Source organism: Calliopsis andreniformis, chromosome 1 (assembly GCF_051401765.1).
Source record: "Calliopsis andreniformis isolate RMS-2024a chromosome 1, iyCalAndr_principal, whole genome shotgun sequence".
NCBI lineage: Eukaryota > Metazoa > Arthropoda > Insecta > Hymenoptera > Andrenidae > Calliopsis > Calliopsis andreniformis.
The window spans coordinates 2,501,810-2,515,116 of NC_135062.1; the positions used below are offsets into that span (position 1 = coordinate 2,501,810).

At 32.8% G+C, this 13,307-nt stretch overlaps 1 protein-coding gene across 1 annotated transcript; it reads right to left on the minus strand.

Annotated features, from left to right (window-relative positions):
• Positions 1 to 519: 519 nt before the first annotated feature.
• On the minus strand, positions 520 to 10,120 carry LOC143182611 (uncharacterized). The gene is made up of 5 exons (XM_076383722.1): positions 9,951 to 10,120; positions 9,612 to 9,884; positions 9,074 to 9,433; positions 1,086 to 1,304; positions 520 to 595 (listed from the first exon to the last, which is right to left on the minus strand). The coding sequence occupies exons 1-5, from the start codon at positions 10,118 to 10,120 to the stop codon at positions 520 to 522; spliced, it is 1,098 nt and encodes a 365-aa protein (XP_076239837.1).
• Positions 10,121 to 13,307: the final 3,187 nt, after the last annotated feature.

Here is a 13,307-nt window from a genome sequence, read left to right on the forward strand (position 1 = left end):
GTACAAGGCAGCTAGCACATGAAAGTGGCATCAGTCAACGAAGTGTTTTGCGAATATTACATTTAAATAAATTCGACGCTTTTCATGTTTCACTTCACCAAGAGTTACATGTGGAAATGATTTTCAGGGCCGTGTAAATTTTTGTGAATGGGGTCTACAGAAATTACAAAGTGATGAGCTGTTTTTGAGTAAGGTTTTGTTTGCGGACGAAGCCACATTTACAAACTGTGACCAAGTCAATCGTCATGACATGCATTATTGGTCAATAGAAAATTCACGGTGGCTGTGAGATGTGGATAAACAATGACCCTGGTCTGTAAACGTTTGGTGTGGACTTAAACAGCGAAATAATTAGTCCTTATTTTATCAATGGCACATTAAACGTTTCGACATATAAACAAATTTTGTCACATCTGCTGGAAAATATTCCGCTTCACATACAGCAAGTTATGTAGTTCCAACAAGATGGATACCCTGCTCATTTTGCATGGATAATTACTCAATTCCTCAACGTGACATTCAGAGATCGTTGAATTGATCGTGCAGGAAATCATAAATGACCCGTATGTTCTCCAGATTTAACACCTCTGGACTTCTGTTTGTGGAGAAAATTATAGCAATAAGTGTATAATGAAGTACCAACAACCACAGAAGATATGAAAGAGCATATAATAGCTTGTGCCGCGATAAATACAACTGAAATTCAACATGCCGTATTATCCGTCAAGCAACGCTTCAGATCATGCATCAATGTTCAAGGTCACTATTTTGAATAGTTGTATTAGTCGTATATTATTATGCTTATCAACGGTGCTAATCATTTCCTCAAAGTAAATTACTTTCTATCACAATTGATTTAACTCAGATCACGAATGGCCTTTCCAATAGATCATAAGTAAAAAAACATACCGTTCCACTTGAAAAAACAGAGATGACTTTCATATCTCTTTGACTCCTCCACCTATCAAAAAACTAGTAACATCGGATCATCAGCACCTTGATGCTAAATAATTTTGTCCTGATACATTTTTTCCTATCGCCAATAGCAGCCAAGTTATTCAAGTGGCCGGTTTTAAGTGCCTCACCTTGTACATAGAATAGATACAGCCTGTTGTATTTTAACTTGGTAAAATCTATCGGTGAGATATGACTTTAATATGGGGTAGAATAACGATGGTAATAGTTCTTTGATCTTGATTAGTAGGCCAGTGTACCAGACCTTGTTAAATACCTGGGCTACGTCCAGGAATGCTGCAGAGCAGTATCTCTTGTCACTCAGGTCTCTCCTAATTTTGTTAGCAAGTCTATGTATTTGTTCGATTGTGGCATATTGCTGTTGAAAACCAAATTAATGTTCCGAAGTCAGCTTGTAATCTTTTATTGCCGGAATCAGCCTGCGAAGTATCAATTTCTCAAATAATTTGGAAGCAATTAGCAGTAGGCTTATTGGTCTATACGAAGTTACTTCCTCTGGTGATTGCCCTGGTTAAGTACCAATCCTGGGACAATTTTATATGTAATATCAAGAGGACAAATCTATACAATTCGCTAAAAAAAAATTGCATCAAATATGTTAGTAACATTTTTTTTTTCGAACAACTATAAATTTTCAGCAAACAAATCAGCGTTAGATACCGCAATACTGGATGCTGAATTGTACTCTGACAATTATGAAGAAATTCATTTATTAAAGAAAATTTCTACATAATTAAAAATTGCCTTATATTCAGAAAAATAAATGTAGAAAAGTTTTACAGCCTATTAAACGATTTCACTATAGTTGTTGTTAGATAACACTAATCTAATCAATACAGAAATAGATGAAGTAATCGATCTAACAGAAAGCAAAATTTTGAAATCAATAATAAATTCAGCCTCCGAACATATTTAAAGCAGATTCAATAAAAAAATATATCCAACAAAGCAAAAGAACTAAAGCAAATTAAATGTCGTCTGTTAATAAATCTACTCAAAACATATAGAAAATCTGAATTATTGAATTCACATATACAGAAAACATTAAACCAAAAAATCAATCATATAAATTTTCTACTAAAAATTGAATATACAAAAATCTCTTCTACTTTCCAGAATAATAAATCTAAACAATGACTCACGAAAAATCCAAACAGAACTTTTCAGTTCATTAAATCAGCATTTAATCCAAAGAATCGAAATAATTTTAAAGCATTCAAATTTTTAAAATCGATACAAGTGAAGAAGACTTGATTAATATTAATGATCAATGTCAATAATTTAAAAGTAAAAATGATCAATTCATAATTGACAAGAGGAATGATAGTAATATAAATCTATTAATTAAATTTTAAAAAATGTAATTTTTTACAACTAATTTTAAAAAATGTATCTGCAAAAGATTTAAGCAACTCGTAACTTAAAGATACCAGATTTCAATCGTATAGTAAGTAAAACAGTCTGTGACTTACATCAATAAATAGATATCTCTACTACTGTATTCACAAATAGGAACAACAAGATTAATCCAAACAAAACAAAACACAATGTGTTAACCTCAGTATATAAAATCCGATAAATCATAAAAAAGTTAAATACGAAATTCCAAATTCTATGATGATAAAGCTACCCCTAAATTTAATAAAAGTACTGATAATAATATATAACAATTTAGCAAACCTATATTTCTCTCAAAAAGGGAAAATTGCAAAAGTAAACGCACTTTTAAAGAAAGAAAGATCCCTCTGTACTACCCAACTTTAGACCGATTAGACTCCTTACCACATTAGATAAAATATTAGAAATAGTAATCGATAATAAAATACTGGAAACAGTAAATGTAAGGAAACTATTACTTAGTCAACAATTCGGCTGTAAGTATGAACAACCAACGGAATCAACAATATAAGACCACATATAGTGGAAGTTCTAAGTAATAAAGAACACTTAGCAGCATGCTTGGAGACGTTGCCTTATCAGCGGACGACAGCTAGTATCAAAAAATACCGATATCTTTGAAATTTAACACCTAATGTGCTCCTCACTTGCAGAACGTAGAAGGAGTAGGACAAAAGATGGGAAGATGACGTCATGCTTTATTCATTTGTTCATAAGCAGGATTGCTAGAGAATTATTGGCCAAGAGGGGGCAGCGAATTTCCTGCACATCTCACTTCCCTCTAAGAAGCCTATGGTACACCTCCATTTTCTGGCAACCCTGTTCATAAGAACGACAGTTAGTTGATTATTCGGCTGGGCGAGAGAAACATTGTATTGCTTAACATGGAAAGTATTGTATTTAGCGAACTGTAGTGGTTAAAAAAAACGTAAATTGTGTTATTATATGTCTTGGTAAGTATTCTATTAATTACTCTTTTACTTTATAGCGGACTAGTTTCTGCAAACATGCTTTTCTTTAAAGAACTTTCTGTCCTCTGGTTTCAAATAGAACATTGACTCTTATTACTGTATAATAAACCTTGATGCAGACTAATGATTTTCGACATACGATCGTATATCTTTCTCTGTTTTTGAAACAATAAAGATAAACACACAGCATGACTATAAATATAGTATAATAAACTAAGGTATCAAGTGGAAGTGCCGCCTGTAGACATAATGCTAAAGCCTTTATTTTCCAATGTTCATCTTTCAAAAATATTCATTTCGCCGTTTAATTAATTTTACGACTACGCTATATTTCTAGTCTAACTATATAATCGTGCAACAAAAAATTTTAAATCTAACCTAAAAGTCTCATCTTGGTGTCCACATTTGTGTTGCTATTTATCATTTGCTTTTAATGTTTAGAAGCAACAATGGATATCATAGAGAAAGATGTGAATAATAGAAAAAAATGTAAGTGGAATCAAAACAAATTGCAAATTACACTGAATAAACTATGAGCGAAAATATGAGCCTGAGAGAGGTGTCTGTAACATACAAAATCTCAAAAAGCACATTGTTTAACAGAAAAAAGACTTTAAAATGTGGACAGGAAATTACACTAGAACCTAAATTAGGTAGATTTATTAAAACCTTTCCTTCATAATATGAAGATCCATTCGTGTATAATATAAAAGACCTAGCCAGTTCTTACTGTTGACAAAGAAAGAATGTTTGAAACTACCATTTGATTTAGCAACCGAACTGAAACTTCCACATCGATTTAGAAACACAATTTCTCTTCTTGCAATATTTATAATTGCGACAAAATTGGGACCAGCAACATTCCAATATATCAGAAAGTTTAACATAAAATGAATACGTCAAGTCAGAAGATTTACATACGCCGAAAAAGACAAAAATATTACTGAATATTACTGAAAAATTACTGAATGAAAAATTAATGATAAATGCTCCAGCAGCCAGCGTAGGAATTCTTGTTGCTGTGATTGCAACATTTAAAAAAATTTGCTCAATCTTCGAAGGAATTTTCCCGTACTCATTGTTCTAGATAGTCACAGTAGTCACACAAAATTGTAGGTTACAAATTTTTACATAGATAATAGCATCTAGCTTAATTAGTTTACCACCACATACTATCCATAAGTTACAACCACTGAATAGGACCATTATGAAACCATTTAAAGATGCTTTTTAAAATCACTGTAACATATGGATGAGAACAAACGCAGGGAGCAAGAAGAACTGATTATGATATTGCAGGTCTTGACCGTGAAGCTTTTATAAAAGTAATTCGATTAGCCTTTGTAGTATGCGGTTTTAAATGCAAGCGCATTTATCCTATGGACAAGACCGTTTCTCTTGATTTGGATTATTTACCCAGCAACAGGATGAATATTCCATCAAAATAAATAAGGTTCCAGGAATTGCTCTTATTGGTAGTCCCAAGATGAATCAAGAAACATTAAACGCAAAGTCATTCGCTAGTTTTGCTGCTAACATATTTCCAATTATTTATAAATTATCCTCCTTGCCAATACATTGACAAAAAGAAGAGGAAATCGAAGGAAAGTGAAATACATATTTCATTACTCTATAAAACATCCACAGAAGAAAAAGGAAATGAAAGATTCGAAAAACAAGAGAAGAATTTGGAGAAACGGAAAACAAATTAACCAGGCAAGGATACAATGCCACGACACTGAAAAAGAAGGATAGGGAAACCATCTCCGGAGCTTGCTTAGGAGAAGTGAACGAAAATGGAATGCAATGTTCAATCTGCCAATATCAAGAACTTATGCATTATGTTCTGTAATCGGTAAGTTTTGCTCAGCATTATAATAAGTCTTATTATTTTATACATACAAGGTGAGCCTCGGAACTAATTGTATTTTTGTTTATTGTTGTTTTTACAAATATTTATTTAAATGGATTTGAAGATGCTATCAGGCAATAAAAAAAGTTCGTATGATTTCTTAAATTAAAAATTAAACTGTTGGATTGAGTACTTGAAGTAATAGGAAAATTAGTTCTTATTACTTGAAGTAATAGGAACGTTATCATTGGATTTTCTGGATCAATTTAAAGAGTGTGAAGTTGAAGCTGTTGATGAAAATGATAATGATGAAAATTGGTCTGAAAAAACATATATAGGAGTTTGTTCATAGTGCAATGAAGATGTTGATATTGACTACAAGTGGGGAGCTGTTGCATTCTGAAAAAGTGGAGGAAAAAGACGTACACTTAATACAGTTCAACATAATTTTAAACTTATTCTTTCTGAATGAACCAAACAAGAAAAATTAGCAAAAGTTTCCGAGTATGTAATACAAAATTTCAGGAAGACTTTTGATGCCGGTTATGTCTTGCATGACAGAAAAATTCGACGATGGGCATTGAAAGCATATGGGGAGCAGAATAATAATAATATCTAATTTGTAGCTTCCAGAACATGATTATATAATTTTAAAAAAGCTCATTACAATGTTTCACAAAAAGTAGCTAAATTTGTTACACGAAAGACAATAGAAGACGATGAAGTTTTGAAGACTAAGTCTGTAGACTTTGTTATTGTGGTAAAGGCTCCGATCCCAACATATAGATCAGAAAATATATACAATTCAGACCGGAGTGGATTTTAGTCAGAAATACATTCTGGACGAACCTTACAACTCGAAGACGTGAAAAAAGTAGAATGTGTGGTGCAATCTGTATCTTCAACGTGACATAGATATACAATACAACCAATGGTAACTGCTGATGGAAGATTGTTGTTGCCCCTCTTTATGGTCTTATAGGAAGTAAGCGGACAATTTGGACCAACAGTTCAGAAAACATTATTTAAACCGATGAACGTGTCCATGACTGCATCAAAATCTGGGAAACTCCTAGGAAAGGCTGGGAATGTTATTTTAATATTGCAGTACATTTTAAAACCTGGTTGGAAGAGGTATTTTTTCCTAAAACTGGAACCACAAGTGTGTTGTTACTAAACTCTTGGAATGGACACTGTGAACAAGATGTACATGGTGCAAAACCAGTCGGCAAAAAAATTAAAGTTAAGACACTTCCAAAGGGTACCATTGAACGAATCCAGTCTTTAGATGTTTATAGATTTAGGGTGTGGAAAAATTGTTAGGCGATTCTTCGATGATGTACTGTTACATGACTACGTTAATCTTCATTTAAGGAACAATATTATTAAATTACAATCATTTGCCTTCGCCAAGATATAAAAATCTATTTCAGTATGTCTGGTATAAAAGTTGATACATAGAAAATAAATTAAGAGATTTTGAGAATCCTGTAGATTTTGCTTTCGAATAAAATACGTGAATGAAGTGTGCACTGTGTGACAATACACCGATAGTTCGATCCTCCTGGGGTAAAAAAGCATTTTGTTTTAAACAGTTTTGTCATGAATACCACTTCTGTGACAAATATGAACCATAAGATTTCCAGTATACACTTAAAATGAATAATTTCGTGAATTGTATATGCACATCCTACAAACAATTCAGAATAAAACATATAATAGAATACTTATTGGTACTTATTGTTTACAGTTATGTAGTAACTGTGCTATTGAGGGTTATTTTCTCTATAAGCAAGACTGCATCTAATAATCGTTATCATTTGGAATTCAATTTTCAAAAAATAATCTTTACTTGAATATGATCGGTTCCTAGTAAGACAAATGTAGTTCACCAATCAGGGATGGCGCACCCCTCAGTAAAGGTCGAAAGTAATAGAACCAGTAATTTGTTATCATGCAATAATTTATTAGTATAAAATCCAAGATTTTTTAAAGATTTTAAGAATCTTCTTGTAGGTTTCAAGTCTTAAATGTGCATTTAAACGATTAAAGGTAGTTTACCCCGTGATAAGGGTGACTAATAACAAAGACATTATTCACCCATTCAAATATGCCACAAATTAAATTTATATCAAATCTAATAATTTTTTAACTAACTTAAGTTATTTCTTGTATTTCATCTCATCAACTTCAAGTGGTAGTTTCACCCCATAAATATAAAAACGGACCAATATAAAAAACACATATCTCTTATTTTTTGGTCCTTTATAGCATATCTGAAAATCAAAACAATCGGAGGCAGACATCTAAATATCCTTCCTTATTAATGAAACTGTACTGCCACAAGTAGTTGGTTACTTTTGCTGAACCATCTGCTTTCACTGTGACACACGTATATAATATGGTAGTTAAAGCTAAGTCATGTACTATTTACCTATAAAATACTTACTTATATTTTGTTTTAATTTAATAAAACGTTAAAATTGTACAAATATACATCGACATTGTCTTTCAAAATATCGTTAAATAATTTATTAATTTGAGCACGAAGCAGTGTATTTTAGATATTTCTAAAATAAAGTTTAGCAAAACAATTGAAAAAAATTCATCAGTTGAGGTTGGAGCTGTAATTACCTGTTTGTATTGAATGAAGTAAAAAAGAGCATATCGAAATATTTTTCTAAAAAATAATAATAATATTTTAATTGTTTGATTTTTACGGTAAACGAATAATGCGACGCCCAAATGTTTATATTAATATTGGTTTACAAGTAATATAAATCAGATACATGGTACTTTGACCATTCGGTGAGGCGGGGGTGAAATCTATGTGAAATCCGACAATTACTAAGTTACTGGCCCCAGTACGAGATATCCCGATAAATCTCGTATTATCTTCGGTCTATTGCTTCGTAAGAGGCGCGTGAAGTGGAAGTAACGTTCGTATGTGTGGCTAAATACACACAGGGTGTTCTATGAAAATTAATCCTTAATCATATACAGTTCTATCATTTGTCTGATATATCAATATCATCATATGATAATATAAGCAAGCTAATAAACAAATTTCTGAATATTATTTAAGAAAATAACATATTAAGGATTATTCCTATGCAATCAAATACTTCTGTTCATGAGGACGTGCCTAACTGGGCCACCGTGTATGCGTGTATACACACGCGCACGTCAAGATCTATGCGGAAATGCTTAACTTATGAACTCATCTTGCAGTTTGCCAGAGATACCAATGAACCACGTGCGGCACCCTGAATAGAAACGTCTTTGAACCGAGGCATGCGGATTCTCGCAGGTTGAATCTCTTCGTTTCCCGGATCATTGCCAAGGTGAAAACACCGGTACGTCACAGTCCCCACGTGCGAAATGATTAATGATTGTTCGACAGATTGTAGCGATCGACCCATCGTGTCGACTAACATAAACTCCAGTGCCGAAAGTAATAAGCTACTGTTACTATTCAGTACCGCAAAAAGAACCAGACAAGTGATAGTTCGAAAATCTACTTACTACACCTTAAAAAATTCTATTGTAATATAGATGAATTGGTCTGTATCTAAACAAAGTGAGTCACCTAAGTGTACCAGATTCAGTTACTTGTGAACTATTTAATATACATGTCTAGAAAAAGGTTTTCAAAGAAAGTTATGTAAAGGTTACATTGAGTTTTTCAACTGCAGTCTGTAATATTTGATTTTGCATTTTTAAAGGATATTAAACGCTGAATCAGAAGCTATTAAAATATATAAGTTTAAACAGGACCGGTTCTGGACCGTTGGCCGCCAGCATGCTAGACAAATTTCACCGTCCTTTTCAAATAATAAATGTATGCAAATTTATTCAAACAATAAATTACAATTACGTTTTTCTGGCTTTCTTATTTGCCAATTCATCAATAATATTTGACAGTTCTAAACTTTCACATAAATCCTTCTCTATCGCTAATAATCCTATATCGTTAAATCTTTCTGGCGTCATTGACGTCCTTAAATATATTTCTATGAATGTAAGTTTTGAAAAACTCTTTTCACCTGATGCCACACTAATTGGTAATGTCAGAAAAATTCGCAACGCTATGACCATATTAGGAAATGATGACATCAAATTATATTTTATAGTGTAGAGCAGATTTTTTAATGTGTCTGTAATTCCACTGTTCCAAGTTCTATACGTAATTAGCTCTGTAAACCATCTAGCTTCTAAAGCATTCAAAGATTGAATGCTAAAGATTCAAAGATTAGCTTCTAAACCATCAATACCTTATCAATCGTGTTTTCTTTATCAATTTGAAAAGAAAATGGTTTAAATCCAAACAAGATTTTTTCATTTTCGCTTCAATCACTTGTCCAAATTCAGAAAGAAGCTGAAATATATTGTTACATTCGTTTAAACTTTCGAACCTTTCCTGAATGGAATTTAGGGCTGTATCAACAACTGTTAAGTAAAATTGTACTTTAAATAATTGCTTTGAACTAGTGATTTGTATATCGGGACTTTCATAATCAAATTGGCGGATTTTAGTTCTACTCCTTATAACTGGAAATTCTGGCACTACATTCACTTCTGCAGCTAAAACATTTGCATCAAATCTGGTTGTACTTAGAAATTTAACAAACTCATTCAAAACATTAAAGGATTCATTTATGTTAGATTCAGGACATTGTAACGTTTCACTTACAATATCAATTTTTGATCAAATATCGTTTCATATAATGATTGAGCAAATGAAGTTAAAAGACGCAACCTGATCTAACAAATATTGAGCTGTATGTTTTGTTTTCATGTCTCCAGAATTATCATCTATTATTTCATTTAAACTTTTCAAAAATTCGTCTAATTGTAATTTGAGAGGTCGTACTGCTTTTATTCTACTTTCCCATCTTGTTCCACTTATAGATTCTAGTGACATTACGACTTACAAAGGAACATCGCGAAGCGTAAATCTTCGATTTTGATGAAACTTGGCAGGCATAAAAATACAGATTTGGCTGCTCTATAGTTCTATCAAGTTTTATAAAGATTGGAGATTTACACCTTGCGATGTTCTCTTTTTAGTATGTCCCATTTGTAAGTAGATGCAAAGAAAAACGTATATATAGCGAAGACGTTTAAATCCGTATCTCAACCGTTCTGCAAATGAACTGGAACAATAGCTCATCAATTTTCTGAATACCAAGCAAGAAATTTAAAAAAAAAGGGAAAAGAACCGCAGCGGTCTCTGACTACGGAAACTCTTGCAGTGACTTCTCTGAAAATATGGCAATGACGGCAGCAAAAGTCACTCCTTCAACGTCGTATGCAAGAATGGTGCAACAAGTACAATATCCGAGCAAGGAACAAGCAATAATTTTAGACGCAATAGAAGGCCTTACAGTGCAGGACTACGTAGTAACGATCGATAATATAGTTCAACCTAATAATGTTCATTACATCTCACTTATATTCCATGGACGAGTGTGTGTATACATGAGCACAAGAGAGATAGCTGACAAGCTTACTAGTAATCGCGTTAAAGTAACCATCTAACCGCATATCTTAGAAATACGACCGCTAATATCCAAATCAAGACGCATCATAATATTCAATGTTTGCCCAATTATTCTTAATTTCATTGTAGAAGAGAAATTGCTAAAATTAAATATAAAACCCACCTCACAGATCACAAACATTAAAGCAGTTATAAGCATTCCGGGTTTACACTCATGTACTCAGCTTCTACAAACAAACATATGTGCAACCGGAAAACGTTGATAAGGTACCAAACACTTTTCAAGTAAATTTTGACAATACAATGCAGTGAATCTACTTCTCAATGGAAAAAGTATCATGCTTTCTCTGCAAGGAAGAGGGATATATAGCAAAAGATTGTAGAAACACCGACACCAACATTCAAAACCCACAGGATAACACTCCTCAGATAATAGTAAATGATCATGAGAGTCAGATGGATATTTCACAAATGGACGAAGAAGACAAAAAAGCTAAAAAGAATATGCCACCTCCTACTAGAACAAAAAGACCACAGTTCACTGTAACATCTTTTACAAGCTTTCCCGGGATCATAAATACAAACAATATAAATACAGGTAATAAAGATAAAGAAGAGAAAATTAAAAGAATTATAAAAAAGAAAATAAAAAAAGTTAAGAAATGCTTGGACGAAAAGAAATCATTTTCCATCAGCCATATTGAAAAAGAAACTACTACCCGCTAAAAATAACATTATACTGAATGTTCAAATGTACCCACCTAACCCAGACCTAACCCAGACCTTTGAAAATTTTGTAAAATTTATATTTGAAACACAAAGTAAATTCAATATAAGTGACAAGAATGTACACTGACATTGTAGATCATCCTTCAAAACGTCGACATCTTTGTATGCGTTGAATCCTGACTAAAACCTGAAGACGACTTTCAATGCACAGGTTTTGTACTTTTCAGAAAAGACAGAACCCACTCCAGTGGAGAAGGTATTCCTATTCTAATCTGTAAGAAATTAGCACTTTTGGAACTATCCAGAGTAAGGTCACCGGACCAATCTGTGGAAATATGTGGTATCAAAATCACGAATACAAAGTCCACCTTTGATCTGATAATTTGCTACAGAGTCCTAGGTTACACTCTCACACAAGATCAATGGAATCAAACTGCAGAAAATATTGACAAAAATTAATAGGGTATTCTACTGGGAGATTTTAATTTCCATAACAAAATTTGGAATTGTTCAAACATTGACAAGAATGGAAAAAGATTTTGATCTAGTATTGATTTTCATAATCTCTTTCTACACAACGAAAATATTTTAACACATATTGACACTCAAAGTAATTTAAAATCAAATATAGATTTCACCTTTTCCACCATGAACGTAGCAGACAAAATTAACATAAAAGTAAATGAGGAAACCTGGCACTCGGATCACTACCCTATTTTCATACAGATTAATGTAAGTAAAAACTATTGTAAAAAAAAGATTTTTAAATTAAAAATACGCAGAACAAACTGGGAAAATTTCGTAGCATATTTAGATCGTAGTTACTCACAATTCCTTTCCGCGGATTACTGTTAATCTTCACCGAGTAAAAAATACGAATCATTCGTCAAAATTATTAGCGAAGCAGTAAAATCTATAACTATAAGGAAAATAATAAACCTGGTTAATATAAAGAATCCAATTCCCTGGTGGGATTCCGAATGTTATCGAATCAATAGGCTTAGGTGTGCTTCCTATAAAAAGTGGGAGCATACGAAAAATCTAAATGGCCTATAAAAAAACTGTGCCTTAGCGAGCAAAACTTTTAAAAGAAGAAAACGGGAGAGCTTCAGGGAATTTGCTAGAAGTATCAACTTTCAAACTAATCCCAAGTTTGTTTAGGATAAATGCAAGATTTTTACAAATAAATGGACCAGAATCAACCCTTTGCATGTTACAGACAACTTACAAACAGAAATCAAAATCGCGACCTCCTTGAACAAAATAAGACTCCCATGAGCTGCCACCGACCCAAACTGGCTCCCTCATGTTAACACAAACAATTTTCTTGACATGTACTTTGATTTTACAGAGTTTAACATAATCCTAAGTTCAGAAAATTCTAAATTGGCCTTGAGAACAGACGGAATTGATTATGAAGTCTTACAAAACATGCCAATAAAATTTAAATTAGTACTATTGAACATAATAACAAAATCCTAAACCCTATCGTCGTGCCTATGCAAACTTCTAAAAGCTCTCATATAAAATAGACTGCAATGGTGGATGGAATCTAACAACTTACTACCTAAAAATCAATCTGATTTTAAAAAAGACAGATCCTATGTCGATAATCTAGTGAAGCTTACGTTGCAAGTCGATGAGGCTTTGACATTCAAAAGAGATGCCATGGCCTCTTTTCGAGCGTTCGACAACATGAAAAGCGATATACTATTAAGAAAACTCGCAGAGGTGGGTTGCTCAGAAAACTTAAACAGATTTGTTAGGTTCCTTACATATGAAAGACATATCTATATAGATTGCACTGTTGACGAATATAGGACGGTACATGAGGGAGTTCCTCAAGGTGGGGTCCTCAGTCCGTTATTGTACATGATGT